Raw genomic sequence first — 17709 nt, 5'->3', positions numbered from 1 at the left:
ACCTTGAATTCTTTTAGCCAATATGATTTCGTACCATACACACAAAATTTGCCTTATAATAGATAAATATAAAAATTTATTTATGTACAAAAATTATATATATATTAACACAAAACGTAAAAGACTGGTGATAAATGAATATTGGTACACACAATCAAGAATATATCCTACCAATGTAAGACACAATAATAAAGTTTCTAACTAATTACATCAATCACAATTTTTAAATGATCTGATTATTTATTAAATTTATTAATAATTAATAATTTCGAATATCTCAAAGGTTATATTCTCGCAAGCCGTGGCCATAGGATTGCAAGAAGCAAGCCCTTGATATATGATACTCTGGTTATTAATCTTCAATAAATTATGAAATATGAAAAAATTTATAATATGGCAATAAACAATTTTTAACAGTAAAATAGGATTTCTCTACATATATCTAACTACCCAATATTGTTGTGATACACTAAGATAATTTTATGATTCCACACAACAGAGAAAATAGGTTAATACAAAATCAAATAAACATCTCACCACACCCGGAATTCAGACTAGGCAACTCTCCCGTGGATTTAGCTGGCAGTGGAACGCCTTTGGACTGATATATAGGGCAAGTGAAAGATTCTCAGTAGGGGAGAATGTAGGAAGTTATAAGATTAGAGGTTTAGGAATTTAGTTAAAGTTTTAGGAAGTTTTTAAAAAGATGGAAGAGTAGTTGTTCAGCAGAGATCTTCTTCTTGATCAGGTCTTTCCATGAGGTTTTTATGAGGGTTTTTTTATCTTAAAGCACAAGGGCTTTTATATCCACTAGTCCATTGTTCTAAGATACCTTCCCACCAGGCTTCCTGATTGGCTAGTTGAGAAATGTGTGTACATAAGCTATTTCTCACCTGCCCGCCAGGTGGCGGTCATGTATCACAGAACAATGTGAGTATTTGAGATGACTCATACCTTGGGTGGAATCTTAAGGTAATTTCAGGAATTAAATATACGGCTCTTTCCAGATATAGCAGTGATCATACCTATAATATTCTAAATAGGGACCATGGAATATAGGTGTATATTCAGTTATTCCTCCTTGAAGTACCATCCTGTTTGTTTCCTGATAAGACATGTAACTAATGCTAGTCTATAATACATCTTACTTCCCATCATCTCAATACTCAAATTAGTGATATATAGTTCCCATTGCTGAGTATTTAGTGGTGTTTAAAATCTATAACATCTTATTTATAATCTGTTTTGTAGTATATTTTTGTAATTATATACAGTGAACTTTTAGACTTAAATGTCCTGAATTTCACCTCTTTGTTTCAGAATCAACATTTTCTCTGTGTAGGAAAAAAAACTCTCTGTTTGCCTGGCCCTTGTATTGGACTCATGGTAAACAACTGTTAATGCTTTCACCCTTGGTGAACAATAGTATATGGTAATAGTTTCAGAGGTCTGTTGGTTCATCACACTCTACAGGTTTTGGTTAAGCTTTCAACCAGTTGAGTTCCCGTCTCATTATTGTTAAAATGTTTGAAAGTGAAGTCCTATCTGGCTATGTGTTTGACTTTCTGTATGTGCATTCTTCTCAACCTCCATATACAAATAGTCCTTGTTGACAGTTCAAACAGTCTTATTGTCTTGGAAAAGTTTTACTCCCCCCATTCTCTTCATTTCTTTAACTAGAATCCTTGATGGTTCAACCAAGACAAAATTAACTCTTAGCATCCGGCTATGCTGAGCTGTTTGCCATATAATATTATGTCTTGATAAAAGTCATATTTTTGAGACATGATTCAAAAGCCCACAACATACCCATCCTACTATTCCTGATATGAGTTTGTAGTCCCTGCTATACAGGAAACATGTGGCCGATCATTTACACCTTTTACAGCAGGACAGTAAATATCAGAACACAATTCAAACAGAAGACCAACAGCAGGAAGTCTGCTAACTGAATGTGTAATGCAATCTGTCATTAGCATTCCCAGAGTTCCCTCTGCAACATAGTTGTATCAGCTGTTGGTCCTGTCTGTAGATCTGTTATTTCCCCACCTTCTGTAACAGGGTGACAACCCTGATCATTCTGCAGGAACATTACACAGCAGCGTTGTCACCCTGTACAGGGAAGTCTTAGATAGATTATAAGTAAGACACACAACAAGTAAAGTCCAACTTCAGCTAACACTTCTACAGCAGTTACAGCAACAGGATTTCTATAAGGTTCAACCCCCCATATGAATGGAAGTTGACAGTTGTAAGCACCCCCAGCAGTGTTATATGGTGTTTCCCAACCCCCTAACTTTCATTTTTGCCAAATAGCTTGGCCTTCTACATGAAGCAGAAAAAAACAGATCTACTGGGAGGGTCAACAGGTAATAAAAATGTTACGAGGGGAGACTTGGAAAAACATAAAACGTTTATGCTAATGACAGATTGCACCATTTATGTAATTATTGATTTTGCCCATTGTTACACTTTAGTGCCGATGTCTTAGCATTTCCAGGAATAATTAGCGATCTTTGCACACTTTGCCCCAAAAAGGGACCCGTTCATTCAGAGTCATTCCCAATAAGAGGAATTTCAGTCCCCCGGAAGAAGTGGTAGGAATATGACCGCACACTTAGCACTTTGTAAGTTCAGATATCTTGCAGTTGTACCGTGTGAATAGTTTATGGAGATGAGCAATAGATGGACAAAAAAAAAGATAACAAGGACATCCAATCTTCACCTGATAGAATCCCTTTTGAGAAAACCAGATGAAGCATAAGTGGCCAGCTGGGATTAGGTGATACTGTTGAATATGTCCCCTAAAACAGCATTAACTCCATGTTGGAAGGCCTACACCAGCTTAAGAAGTTACTCTCTAACCAAACATAGACCTCTATCTGGCTGGTATCACAGCTACAGACCTGCCTGCAAAGATGTCATCCATGAGAGGAGATGGAACATGGAAAGGAGGCATTGATCATGGGAGAGGAGGTGGTACATGTAATGGGAGGTGTGGACAAGGTGGGCTTAGCTGGAGCCCTCAAGCCTAGCTTATGATGTATCAATTCTCAAAAGAACATGGAATGGACTCTCCTAATGAGGTTTCAGAGGAGTGGCAAGAAGCCATTGGACCCCATCCTAGACTCTGGTACTGAGGCAATGTTGGTCATGTATTGGTTGGTCAGATTCTGGCAATGAAGAAAACACATGGGAACATAGCTCAGTTAGTGAATGATGAAAATGCATTACATGTTCAGTCAATGCTCCATAAAAAAGGATAAAGATGAGAATGATGAGGAAAACAGTTCAGTCATTGCTGCTTATCTGAAGAAATGTCCATAGGTAAAATATTCACAGGCCTTCTAGGTGTGTTCCTGATGGACATAATCACTAAACCCAATGAATCTGATCATTAGAGTCCTGTTTGTTCAAAGTTTTTTTTTTTTAAGTAGCATCATGTCTTCCCTAGTTTGTGGGAAGACATTGGGCCTGTGAGCCTAATGGGACAGCTGTGACTTCTTTAATATTGCCCCTTCTTCTGGAGTTTCCTCTATGCAGCTCAAGCGTGTGAATCCTCTGGTGACAGATTAGCCCGGCATTACCTGTAAAAGCTTTGCCACATTCTGAACATTGATATGGCTTCTCTCCAGTATGAACCCTCTCATGTATGACAAGGTTTCCTCTCCATTTAAAAGTTTTATCACATTCAGAACAATGATATGGCTGCTCTCCAGTGTGATTCCTCTGGTGTGCTATGAGAACTGACTTCTGTGTAAAAGTTTTATCACATTCAGAACACTGATGTGGTTTCTCTCCAGTGTGGATCCTCTGGTGTGTGATAAGATGTGACTTCCATGTAAAAGTTTTGTCACATTCAGAACACTGATGTGGTTTCTCTCCAGTGTGGATCCTCTGGTGTGATATAAGATATGACTTCTGTGTAAAAGCTTGGTCACATTCAGAACATTGATATGACTTCTCTCCAGTGTGCATCCTCCGGTGTATGATAAGATGTGACTTCTGTGTAAAAGCTTTGTCACATTCAGAACACTGATATGACTTCTCTCCAGTGTGAATCCTCTGGTGTATGAAAAGATTCGACTTCCGTGTAAAAGTTTTGTCACATTCAGAACACTGATATGACTTCTCTCCAGTGTGAATCCTCTGGTGTATGAAAAGATTCGACTTCCGTGTAAAAGTTTTGTCACATTCAGAACACTGATATGACTTCTCCCCAGTGTGGATCCTCTGGTGTGTGATAAGATGTGACTTCCATGTAAAAGCTTTGTCACATTCAGAACACTGATATGACTTCTCTCCAGTGTGAATCCTCTGGTGTATGATAAGATGTGACTTCCTTGTAAAAGCTTTGTCACATTCAGAACACTGATATGGCTTCTCTCCAGTGTGAATCCTCTGGTGTATGATAAGATGTGACTTCCATGTAAAAGCTTTGTCACATTCAGAACACTGATATGGCTTCCCTCCAGTGTGAACCTTCTGGTGTGTGCTATGTTTTGCCTCCATTGTAAAATATTTGTCACGTTCCAAACAAGAAATCACTTGAAATGACTCCTCTTATGTATACATGGGTTGGACTTTACTGTAAAGCAATTGTCACTTCCAGAACACTGAAATGACTTTTCTCATGTTATCCTCTGAGGTTGGATCAGTGTTGAAGAGGACCCAAAGCACTTATGACATTTAGAACACGGATATGACTTGTGTCCTGTGTGACTCCTCCAGTGAACTGCAATAAAAACTTTCCATCAATTACAACACCCAGATGTTTGGTTTCCCATGTGACTGAGTTGTATTCATGAAGACCAGCATGACCGAAAATGTGATTCGCCAATCCACCTGTACAAAAAAAAATAAAAATCAGAATTCTATATAAAGAGCTAAAGTTTTTTTTTATTTTTAATGATCATTATTAAATATATCTTATATATCATCGCAGGCTGTGTCAGCATTATGGTTGTCCTCAAAGGACCAGTTGTAACTGTAAGACTAGATGTCCAGAGCACCTCACCCCCCCCATTACATCGGATGCCAAGAACCCCACACCCTCCCTAACATCACCGTGCACCTCCTTTGGGGGCAGAGCGGGAAAGCAGAAAGTGCAGGGTCTGGAGGAGGACCAGAGGAGGAGTGGAGTAAATTACCAGAGTCTGCTGAATGCTGAGACCAAGGGAGGTGGAGATGAGGGGATGATGCAGCTGCACTGAGAGGTGCAGGATTTGGCAGAGGAGTTCTTTTCTCCTCTCTGCTGCCGACTCCTGAGACAAGGTGGGGGAGGAGACAAGGGGATACCTGCAGGAGAGGTGCAAGGGCTACATGAAATAACCTGGATGGCAGGATCCGGATACAGGTGTTTGACACCTGTGTTATATATATAGAAAGCATATGTACATCATCATTTGTATATATATATATCAGTGATGGCGAACCTTTTTGAGCCCGAATGCCCAAACTGACATAAAAAAGTTGGTTTTGTGTTGCAAAGTGCCAACACTGGAATTAATCACTTGCCTACCGGGCACTTCTACCCCCTTCCTGCCCAGGACAATTTTCAGCTTTCAGTGCTGTTGCACTTAACAATGACAATTGTGCGGTCATGCAACACTGTAACCATATGCAATTTTTAGCATTTTTTGCACACAAATAGAGCTTTTTTTGGTGGTATTTAATCACCACTGGGTGTTTTATTTTTTGCACTATAAATTAAAAAAGAGCAAAAAATTAAACATAAAAGGTTTCCTTTGCTTCTATTCTAAAATTTTGCAAACAGGTAATGTTTCTTCTTTGATGTGCGTTGGTGAGGCTGCACTGATAGGCAGCACTGATGGGCATTGATGAGGCGGCACAGATAGGTAGCACTGATGAGGCGGCACTGGTGATGCACTGATATGCAGGAAATGATTGGCACTGATAAGCGGCACTGACTGATAGCACCAACTGGAGGCACTGACTGGCGGAACTGCTGGGCATCATTGATGGATGGCACTGATGGACAGCACTGATGGGCGGCACTGACCAGTGGCACTGCTGGGCAGCACTGACAGGCGACATTGCTGGGCACTGATGGGTGACACTTCTGGATGACACTGCTGGGCGGCATTGCTGGGCACTGCTGAATGGCACAGATAATCAGTGCTCTGATTATTAGTGCAGATTTCCCGTCACATTTGCTGGTTATCTGCAGTACTTTCTTCAATCTGTGACAGCGTGCAGCCGATAACCAGCAACTCTATTTACACTGTGATCAGCTGTGTCATTGGATACAGTTGATCACGTGGTAAAAGGCTGCTGTGATTGGCCTTTTACCTTATCACGTGATCAGCTGTATCCATAGGACAAAGCGATCACTGGCAGCGCAGGGTGTGTGCCACTGGGTTCGCGTTGTGGGACGCCCTCCCAGAACTAGACAACCGTGCTGTAGCATGGTTGGCAAGCAGTTAACCACTTGCCTACAGGGCACTTCTACCCCCTCCCTGCCTACAGAGCACTTCTACCCCCTTCCTGCCTACCGGGCACTTCTACCCCCTTCCTGCCTACAGGGCACTTCTACCCCCTTCCTGCCTACAGAGCACTTCTACCCCCTTCCTGCCTACCGGGCACTTCTACCCCCTTCCTGCCTACAGAGCACTTCTACCCCCTTCCTGCCTACCGGGCACTTCTACCCCCTTCCTGCCTACCGGGCACTTCTACCCCCTTCCTGCCTACCGGACACTTCTGCCCCCTTCCTGCCTACCGGGCACTTCTGCCCCCTTCCTGCCCACAGGGCACTTCTACCCCCTTCCTGCCCACAGGGCACTTCTACCCCCTTCCTGCCTACAGGACACTTCTACCCCCTTCCTGCCCACCGGGCACTTCTACCCCCTTCCTGCCTACAGAGCACTTCTACCCCCTTCCTGCCTACAGAGCACTTCTACCCCCTCCCTGCCTACAGAGCACTTCTACCCCCTTCCTGCCTACCGGACACTTCTGCCCCCTTCCTGCCTACCGGGCACTTCTGCCCCCTTCCTGCCCACAGGGCACTTCTGCCCCCTTCCTGCCCACAGGGCACTTCTACCCCCTTCCTGCCTACAGGACACTTCTACCCCCTTCCTGCCCACCGGGCACTTCTACCCCCTTCCTGCCTACAGAGCACTTCTACCCCCTTCCTGCCTACAGAGCACTTCTACCCCCTCCCTGCCTACAGAGCACTTCTACCCCCTTCCTGCCTACCGGGCACTTCTACCCCCTTCCTGCCTACCGGGCACTTCTACCCCCTTCCTGCCTACCGGACACTTCTACCCCCTTCCTGCCTACCGGGCACTTCTGCCCCCTTCCTGCCCACAGGGCACTTCTGCCCCCTTCCTGCCTACAGGGCACTTCTGCCCCCTTCCTGCCCACCAGGCACTTCTGCCCCCTTCCTGCCCACAGGGCACTTCTACCCCCTTCCTTCCTACAGGACACTTCTATCCCCTTCCATCCTACAGGGCACTTCTACCCCCTTCCATCCTACAGGGCACTTCTACCCCCTTCCTGCCTACCGGGCACTTCTACCCCCTTATTTACCAGGCCAATTTTCAGCTGTCAGCGCTGTCGCACTTTGATTGACAATTGCGCGGTCATGCAAGGTTGTACAATTGTTTTGATTATAACATTTTTCAAACAGGTAATTTTTCTCCTTCACTGATGTGCGTTGATGAGGTAGCACTGATGGGCACTGATAGGCGGCACTGTTAGGCGGCATTGATAGGCGGCACTAATGAGGTGGCACGGATAGGCGGTACTGATAGGCAGCACTAATGAGGTGTCACAAATAGGTGGCGCTGATTGGTGGCACTGATAGGCGACACTGATAATGGGTACTGATAGACAGCACTGATAGGTGGCACTGACTGACATCACTGCTGGGCACTGACTGGCGGCACTGCTGGGCACTGACTGGCACAACCACTGGGCATTGACTGGTGGCACTGACTGGCAGCACTGCTGGGCTGCACCGATGGGCACTGGTGGGTGGCACTGGTGGGTGGCACAGGTGGGTGGCACTACTGGGCACAGGCAGGTGGCACTTCTGGGCACAGGTAGGCGGCACAGGAGGGCACAGGTGGGTGCATTGCTGGGCACAGGTGGGTGCATTGCTGGGCACAGGTGGGCGGAACTTGTGTGTGGCACTGCTGGGCACCGATCATCACTGATGATCAGTGCCCTGATGATTGGTGCTGATCCCCGCTCTGACAACTGCCGGTTTTCGGCAGTACTTTCCTCACGATCTGACACCGTGAGGAAAGTGCAGCCGAAAACCGGCATTTGCATTTCCCGGTGATCAGCGTGTCATTGGACACGGCTGATCACGTGGTAAAAGGCCGCTGTGATTGGCCTTTTACCACGTCACGTGATCAGCTGCGCCCGGTGCGCGCCCCTAGGGGTGCGCAGGAGAGCGCATTCTGGGAGGACGTCATATTACGCCCTCCCAGAACTGGCCGGCCGCAGTGCAGCCGTCATTCGGCTATCTGCGGTCGGCAAGTAGTTAATCTCACCTCTGGCAGTGTCTGCGTAGCTTCCAACCCAGCAGCTCATTCCCATCAACGCTGAACACGTCGCCCCTGGCCCGGAGCAGTGTGGGAGCCTCTTCCTCTCTTCCACGCCCATCCCCGCTACATCACCCCTGGTGCCAGATCCGCATAGGAGCCGTTTCCTCTCATCCATGCCCACCCTGGCCCCAGAGACATGTGGGAGATGTAGTTCGATGGGGGTCCAGTGTGGACGAGATCTGGATGGCCGGTCACTGTGCGTGGTCCGTGTGTGCTCATCTTCCTCTTCTTCCTGGCGTGCCCACTGAGATGGCTCTGCGTGCCATAGGTTCGCCATCACTGATATATATATATATATATATATAATATTTTTTTTAATTAAACTAAATTGTATTGTTTAAGTTTTTAATGCACACAGTATATCCAACATTCAGCCCAGACAATGGAGTCATACATTCTCATGTATAAGCAGTTGTGGCAATGTTACAGATCATACAGAACAATAACTTGCTTTGTCTCTGGTGTCACTTTTACTTTCTATAAACAAATGAAAAGAGAAAAAAGAAGCAACGTAGAACAATTCACCTGTACATGGCAAGTAACTCTCCAGTACATACATAGATAGCTGACTCCGTTCAAGTAGGCCTGTGTCTACAGGATCATACACCAAGTATCGGCCTCCAATGTAGTCACCATTTAGTAGGGTACAGTTGGCCGGGTCCATTTTTAGGGGCCTAAAAAAGTTAAACCTATAAAAACCTATGACAAATGAAGTATGGGGAGTGAGTACCGGAGTATCCAGCCAGTTCTGCCAGAGAGCCATAAGTCTCCTAGGAGAAGTTAGGTTTTCATGTATTATTATGGAGTTCACCTGCTCAATCCATGCCTGGTGGGAGTATGAGTTGATAACCAGAATGCTTGGATTCGATTTGCAGGTTCATTCAGAAAGTACATCTAAGGATCCAAAAATTGCAAGCTTAATCTCAACTAGGGAGAGACTTTGTTCAATTAAAAGAAAAACTTCAAAAACAAGTGAAAAATGTAAATGAGAAGCTGAGAGAAGAGCTAAAAACACTAAAAATACCCCCAAAGATCTATCCTAGAAATTCAGTCTAAAATGTAACAATTACACCAAGAAAACCCTCAACTGAGGGAAGAGATAATGACACCAAAGATACAAATGGAGCTCAACAATCAGGAAAGAGAATCAAAGAGGATGATTTATACAAAGTACCCATCAAGGAACAACAGACCGGTGAGACCAATCAGCTTCCGGAATGTAACAAGACAAAGACCAGCAATAGCCAAGACAACTCTACTAATCCTGAGACCACAAATAGTGATGGCCGAACACCCCCCTGTTCAGGTCGCGGTCAAACATCCGAACCTACAGAATGTTCTACAGTGAATGTCGAACACGAAGAACTGATAGGTGTCTTACCACATCTGAGTATGAAGATCCCGCTCAGTTACTAATATCCGGCATGAGTTCTATGATGACGTCACGCCGTATTTTAGTAGTGAGACATTCATTCATGTTCCTGGTGTCAGTGGGGTTTCCTGCTGACAGCTAAATGTCAAAAGAATTGTCAGCATTGCCCAACAATTAAAAAACTAGCCCATCGAGACTGGTATGGATTTTGAGAGGAACCTTCCATGAATTTTTTTTTTTAACCACTTCCATACCGGGCACTTTTACCCCCTTCCTGCCCAGGCCAATTTTCAGGTCTCAGCGCTCTCACACTTTGAATGACAATTGCGCGGTCATACAACATTGTACCCAAACTAAAATGTTATCATTTTCTTCACACAACTAGAGCTTTCTTCTGGTGGTATTTAATCACTGCTGCAGTTTTTGTTTTTTTGCTAAATTAACGAAAAAAGACCGAAAATTTTGAAAAAAAACATTTTTCTTTGTTTCTGTTATAAAAGTTTGCAAATAAATAATTGTTCTTCATACATTTAGGCCGAGATGTATTCTGCTACATGTCTTTGGTGAAAATAACCCAAATTAGGATGTATTATTTAGTTTGTAGGAAAGTTATAGAGTTCACAAACTATGGGAGATATCTGAATATTGATCAATCCTGAACTACTGACAGCCAATCTAATTTCTTGAGGTCCAAGAATGTCAGAACAGTACAGATATCCCCCAAATGTCAGGACAGTACAGATATCCCCCAAATGTCAGGACAGGACAGATATCTCCCAAATGTCAGGACAGTACAGATACCCCCCCAAATGTCAGGACGGTACAGATATCCCCCAAATGTCAGGACGGTACAGATATCCCCCAAATGTCAGGACAGTACAGATATCCCCCAAATGTCAGGACAGTACAGATATCCCCCAAATGTCAGGACAGTACAGATATCCCCCAAATGACCCCTTTTTGCAGAGTAGACAGTCCGACGTATTTCATAAGAGGAATGGTGAGTTTTTTGAAGTTGTATTTTTTTTGTCAGAGTTTTTCGGAAAATGAAGAAATTAAAAAAAATTATTTTCACTATTTTTTTTTACATCCTGTCACCAGTGCAGTACAGCGTCATCATATAACTGGCATGGGGGTGATCAGGGACACTGACTGGTGAAAGTATGAAAAAAAAAAAAATATATATTTTTTTTTTTATTAGTTTTAATTTTTTATTACATTTTTTTCCTTTTTTAATATTTTTTTTTCTTATTTCACTATGTCCAAAGTAGTATAATGTTAGCATAGTAACATTGTACTACTTTGGGGAAGTGATCAGTATTTTGTTTTTTGGTATTTTTTTTTTACACAATTTGCTTATAGCAAATAATTACTTTGCTATAAGCAAGCATTTACCTGAATGACATCGATTCATTTAGGGGTTTTTTTTTTTTGTGCTTAGCTGTGATTTGGCCACAGCTAATCACTTGACATGTGCATGTGATCGCTCTGACCATTCACAGCTAGGCACTAGTATACAATGGATGGCATGAATGAAGCCATCCATTGTATATAACTGTCATGTGAAGTTCTGTGATTGGTCACAGCAGGTCACATGGTACCAGCAACTGGGGCTGGTACACAGATCTGTCATCGGCCATGTTCGAGGTACACGGCCTGTGACAGATAGCTCCGCTGTGCGCTCTGCAAGTGCAAAAAATGTGCATGTGTGGGAGGACGCCATATGGCTTCCACCCGGAAATCTACAGCCTTTTTCTGGCCACCAAACGGCTATTGGCCGGATGGCTATTGGTTAAAAATGGCATGGGGGTCCCCCCAAAATCCATACCAGACCCTTATCTGAGTATGCAGCCCAGCAGGTCAGGAAAGGGGTGGTGAGCGTCCCCCTTCCTGAACCATACCAGGATACATGCCCTCGGCATGGATGGGTGCCTTGGGCCAGGAGCCCCCCAAAGCACCTTGTCTACATATTGATGGGGACAAGGGCCTCTTTCCGACATCCGTAGCCTGTGGTTGTGGGGGTCTGTAGCCTGGGGGTTTATTGGAATCTGAAAGCCCCCTTTAACAAGGGGGCCCCAAGATCCCGGCCCCCTCCTATATGGTACTGCTACCCATTCACAAAAAAAAGTGTAGTGTAAAAAGTGATAGGAGTCAGTCTTTGACAAGTCCTTTATTAAAAATAAACATTTTAAAAAATGTCCCCCAAAGTAGATGCAACATCAATCACGATCCTGCCACCATCACTACCCAAAAAAGGGGGGAAAAGCTCTGCTTGTGATGCTGGCTCCCGGGTGTCTGACAGCTGGGGCCGTGACAACAGTTTTTATATACCCCACCCCCTTGTGACATCACTACACACTGTGATTGGTCAAAGTATTACACCTGACTTGTGGTTAGGTGCATTGCTTTGTCCAATCACAATGCATTGTCAGGGCGCAGTGCATTGTGGGGCATGGTGGGCAAACAGCCCACTGAATGACCGTACTATTTGTGCTTGCTGAACACACGAACGGCCCATGTACAAATCAAACTTAGGTTCAACTGGAACATGAAGCCCATCCCTACAAACAAACAATCATCAAACCACAAGAACAGCCAACAATCTCCGGATTCTTATTGTTATTAATAGACTCCAATGGGAAATATCTAAACACCAAACGGCTCTTCCCAGGAACAAGAGACAACAAAATTCAAGTTCAACAACTGAACAAGCGATAGGAGTCATCAATGATCCGTATTTCACCAACCCCAAACATATCATCATACACACAGACCCAAACATCCTCCAGGGACAAAAGGAAACCTCTCCAGCCTCACCACCTGCCCCCTCGACCCTATCCCCTCACAACTCCTACAACCTCCCTCCCCCTCCATCCTACGCTCCCTCACCCACATCTTCAATCTCTCCCTCTCCTCCGGCACTTTCCCCTCCCCTCTGAAGCATGCACACATCACCCCCATACTTAAAAAGCCCTCCCTGGACACCAATGACCCGAACAACCTCAGACCCATCTCCCTGCTCCCATTTACATCTAAACTCCTCGAGCGCCTAGTCTACGCCCGCCTATGCTCTCACCTCAATGACAACAACCTCCTCGATCCCCTACAGTCCGGCTTCCGTCCCCTACACTCCACCGAAACTGCCTTACTAAAACTCTCCAACGACCTGCTAACCGCCAAAGCTAATGGCCACTATTCAGTGCTCCTACTCCTTGACCTCTCTGCGGCCTTTGACACAGTTGACCACCCCCTCCTCCTCAACAAACTACACTCCCTCGGCCTCAGAGATTCTGCTCTCTCCTGGCTCTCATCCTGTCACAACGCTCTTTCAGCGTTATCTATAATGCCACCACCTCCCTCTCACTCCCCCTCTCTGTTGGGGTCCCTCAAGGCTCTGTCCTTGGGCCCCTTCTCTTCTCCATCTACACCTCCTCCCTTGGCCAACTCATACACTCTCACGGCTTCAACTACCACCTCTATGCCGACGACACACAAATCTATCTCTCTACCCCCCACCTCACCCCCTCGGTCTCCGCCCGAATCACACACCTGTTGAGTGACATATCAGACTGGATGTCGCTCCACTTCCTTAAACTGAACCTCTCCAAAACCGAGTTTCTTGTCTTCCCTCCAGCCCGGACACCACCCCCCATTGACTTCTCCATCATGTCCAACAACGCCACCATCAAACCCGCCCCGCAGGCCAGAGTACTTGGTGTCATTCTGGACTCCAACCTATCCTTACAGCCCCAAGTCCAATCTTTTACAAACTCATGCAGACTCCACCTCCGCAACATCGCCAAAATCCGCACGTTCCTAACCCCAGAAACAACTAAACAGCTCATCCACTCCCTCATCATATCACGACTCGACTACTGCAACTCCCTCCTCACTGGCCTGCCTCGCCGCTGGCTATCCCCGCTTCAGTCCATCCTGAATACGGCTGCCAGACTCATTCACCTTTCCAACTGCTCCGTTTCCGCCACCCCCCTCTGCCAATCCCTCCACTGGCTTCCGATTGCGCAACGGATCAAATTCAAAATCCTAATGCTGACGTACAAAGCTGTCCACCACACTGCCCCGAACTACATCACTGACCTAATATCCAAGTACCACCCAGCACGCACACTCTGCTCCTCACAAGACCTCCTTCTCTCTAGTTCCCTGGTCTCCTCCTCCCATGCCCGCCTCCAGGACTTCTCCAGGGTGTCACCCATCCTCTGGAACTCCCTGCCCCAACCCATCAGATTATCACCTACTCTCCTCTCCTTTAGGCGCACCCTGAAAACCCATCTCTTCAGGGAAGCCTACCCCACCCGCTGCTAACTTGCTGACCTCCTCCACTCTTCCTACCACTCCATCCCCCACAGCTATCTCCTCCTGTGCCACCATCCCCTCCCTCCTAGATTGTAAGCTCGAAAGAGCAGGGCCCTCGATCCCCTCATGTTTTGCATTGTATTGGTATTGTTCTGTCACATGTTCTGTCCCCCTTTGTAATGTACAGCGCTGAGCGAACTATTGGCGCTTTATAAATACTGTATAATAATAATAATAATAATAACAGAGACCGCACAACAAAAATGTCCTCACTCCAACATAATACTGTCCTCCCTAATTCCAAGGATGGACATAACAAACAATAGAAAACTCAGCGAATCAACACAGAGCTGGCAGATAAAACCAGGTCAGAGCCTACCATTCACCTGACACAACATCATTCCATCATGACCCAACACCTCTATGACTACAAACACCTCAACTAACAAGGGGGCAGTCAACTAGCAAGAGAACCCAAAGACATTGTACTGAATGGAACTCACAACCCGGGATCTGGCACAAACCATCTCAGATGGACACAATGGGGCTGATTTACTAAAACTGGAGTGTGCATAATCTGGGGCAGCTGTGCATGGGAGCCAATCAGGTTCTGACTTCAGCTTGTTCAATTAAGCTTTGACCATAAACCTGGAAGCTGATTGGTTCCCATGCAGAGCTGCACCAGACTTTGCACTCTCCAGTGTCTCATTGCCATCATAGGCTGTGTCCATAATGACCACCCATCCCCCCTTATTAGCTGGCTTCAGTGTTATATCTCACCTTGCTGATAATGATGGCAATGCACCTTTCTCCTCAATGGTCCCATTATTAGGATATGACCCCAGAGTTCCTGATTATAGACTGTCATACTTCACCATCTTTATCATCCAAATGAAGAAACATTTCTGCTGCTGCATATGTAGTGGGTGGTGGAAACTTCCATTTTGTCTGTAAACCTCAGACAGACCTACTCAGTGGTGTGACTACAGATGATCCCTCAATATCGCCTCTCCAAGAATAATGTGCCTTCTATCTAATATTCCTAAAACATCTATACAAGTCCTGTGCCAACAAAAACTTCTTCATGATACCTTTAGGGCTAAAGCCCAAACCTTTCCCCAGAAGGTCCATCTTACCCGATGTCAGTCCAGCTGAGGAGAAGGTGACAATTCCGTCTATTTCTGTTGATAATGAATCATCTGTTGGGATGGTTGGATGAGTGGGAGATCCCTTGTTGCAGCGTTGATGTTTCCTACCTCCCCTTTGGCCGGATCTCTGCCGTTTCCTTGATTCTGATGTACAAAACGAGGCCGGTGTTGTCCCTCTATAGATCCTAATAAAGTGCCTCCAGCAGAGGAGGGAAGTGATGGGTCAGAGGCTGTAGAAGAAGCTCTAGTGAGCAGTCTAGATGGACGAGGTGAGTCTTGTGTAGGTGGTGCTCCAAGAGTACGCCTGATTAGTAGATGGTTAGATGTTGGACTCCTTCAGCTGCTCGGCTGACAATGCAGACTGCAGTGTAGACTCCACCTGTGTGATCTATACAGCCAGACCAGGTTCTTCCTTCTGGAGAAATGAAGCTTGGAGAACAATGGAGCTTTTGTTTAGGACTTGTGTAAACAGACCACTGGACCCCTCCCTGTCCACAAACAAAGCTGGGGTCAGTTTACCTTGTAGCCCCTTGGAATAGGCTGTGCTTTCTAAGATTCAGCTAAAGTTCTGCCATGTCACCCCAATGACCACTGCTTTTTTAGGAACTAATCAGGAGGATTTAGATTTGGTGTTATTTACCCAAAAAACCATTCCCCTCCTCCACTAAGAACACCCCCTCCACAGAGGACACCCCTCCCCCTCTAAAGACACCCCTTCCCCTCTTTTCCTCCTGTGAAGACACCCCTCCCCCTCCCCTTCTGAGTACACCCCTCCCCCTCCCCTTCTGAGTACACTCCTCTCCCCTAGTGTTGACACCCCTCCCCCACTCAAGACCCTCTTTCCACTGATATCACCCCTCCCCCTCCTTTCCTGAACTGAGGATCCCCCTCCCCCTCTTACATGGAGCTGCAGCCAGAGACAGACAAGAAGCTAAAGGAGAAATGTCTGGGGAGGTCAGGAGGTGAGGAGCCATAGAGGGAGACTACTGGGGTGACAGCAGCTATTGAAGGGAGAGAGGAGAACCATGGGGGGCAATGTGGAGTCACTCAGAGGTGAGGAGACGGGAACCATGGGGGCAATGTGGAGTCACTCAGAGGTGAGGAGACGGGAACCATGTGGGGCAATGTGGAGTCACTCAGAGGTGAGGAGACAGGAACCATGGGGGCAATGTGGAGTCACTCAGAGGCGAGGAGACGGGAACCATGGGGGCAATGTGGAGTCACTCAGAGGCGAGGAGACGGGAATCATGTGGGGCAATGTGGAGTCACTCAGAGGCAAGGAGACGGGAACCATGGGGTCAATGTGGAGTCACTCAGAGGCGGGGAGACGGGAACCATGGGGGTAATGTGGAGTCACTCAGAGGCGAGGAGACGGGAACCATGTGGGGCAATGTGGAGTCACTCAGAGGCGAGGAGACGGGAACCATGGGGGCAATGTGGAGTCACTCAGAGGCGAGGAGACGGGAACCATGGGGGCAATGTGGAGTCACTCAGAGGCGAGGAGACGGGAACCATGGGGGCAATGTGGAGTCACTCAGAGGCGAGGAGACGGGAACCATGGGGGCAATGTGGAGTCACTCAGAGGCGAGGAGACGGGAACCATGGGGGCAATGTGGAGTCACTCAGAGGCGAGGAGACGGGAACCATGGGGGCAATGTGGAGTCACTCAGAGGCGAGGAGACGGGAACCATGGGGGCAATGTGGAGTCACTCAGAGGCGAGGAGACGGGAACCATGGGGGCAATGTGGAGTCACTCAGAGGCGAGGAGACGGGAACCATGGGGGCAATGTGGAGTCACTCAGAGGTGAGGATACGGGAACCATGGGGGCAATGTGGAGTCACTCAGAGGCGAGGATACGGGAACCATGGGGGCAATGTGGAGTCACTCAGAGGCAAGGAGACGGGAACCATGGGGGGCAATGTGGAGTCACTCAGAGGTGAGGAGACGGGAACCATGGGGGCAATGTGGAGTCACTCAGAGGCGAGGATACGGGAACCATGGGGGGCAATGTGGAGTCACTCAGAGGTGAGGAGACAGGAACCATGTGGGGCAATGTGGAGTCACTCAGAGGTGAGGATACGGGAACCATGGGGGGCAATGTGGAGTCACTCAGAGGTGAGGAGACAGGAACCATGTGGGGCAATGTGGAGTCACTCAGAGGTGAGGAGACGGGAACCATGGGGGCAATGTGGAGTCACTCAGAGGCGAGGAGACGGGAACCATGGGGGCAATGTGGAGTCACTCAGAGGCGAGGAGACGGGAACAATGGGGGCAATGTGGAGTCACTCAGAGGCGAGG

The 17709-nt window shown here is 46.6% G+C and overlaps 1 protein-coding gene across 1 annotated transcript in view; it reads right to left on the bottom strand.

Moving 5' to 3' along the window:
* Nucleotides 1-17709, bottom strand: part of LOC149462514 (uncharacterized) — a 150749-nt gene that overhangs the window by 48754 nt on the left and 84286 nt on the right. The window contains exon 4 of the mRNA XM_089676842.1: nucleotides 3748-4436. Within this exon, the coding sequence (XP_089532968.1) occupies nucleotides 3748-4436 (689 nt within the window). The remainder of the gene's footprint in view (nucleotides 1-3747; nucleotides 4437-17709) is intronic.

This window comes from Staurois parvus, unplaced genomic scaffold, assembly GCF_062004578.1.
Source record: "Staurois parvus isolate SC_StPar_1 unplaced genomic scaffold, SC_StPar_1.0 ptg000174l, whole genome shotgun sequence".
In the NCBI taxonomy this organism is placed as follows: Eukaryota; Metazoa; Chordata; class Amphibia; order Anura; family Ranidae; genus Staurois; species Staurois parvus.
Note: the sequence above shows the minus strand (reverse complement) of the source record. Positions and strands in the feature narration are given on the sequence as shown.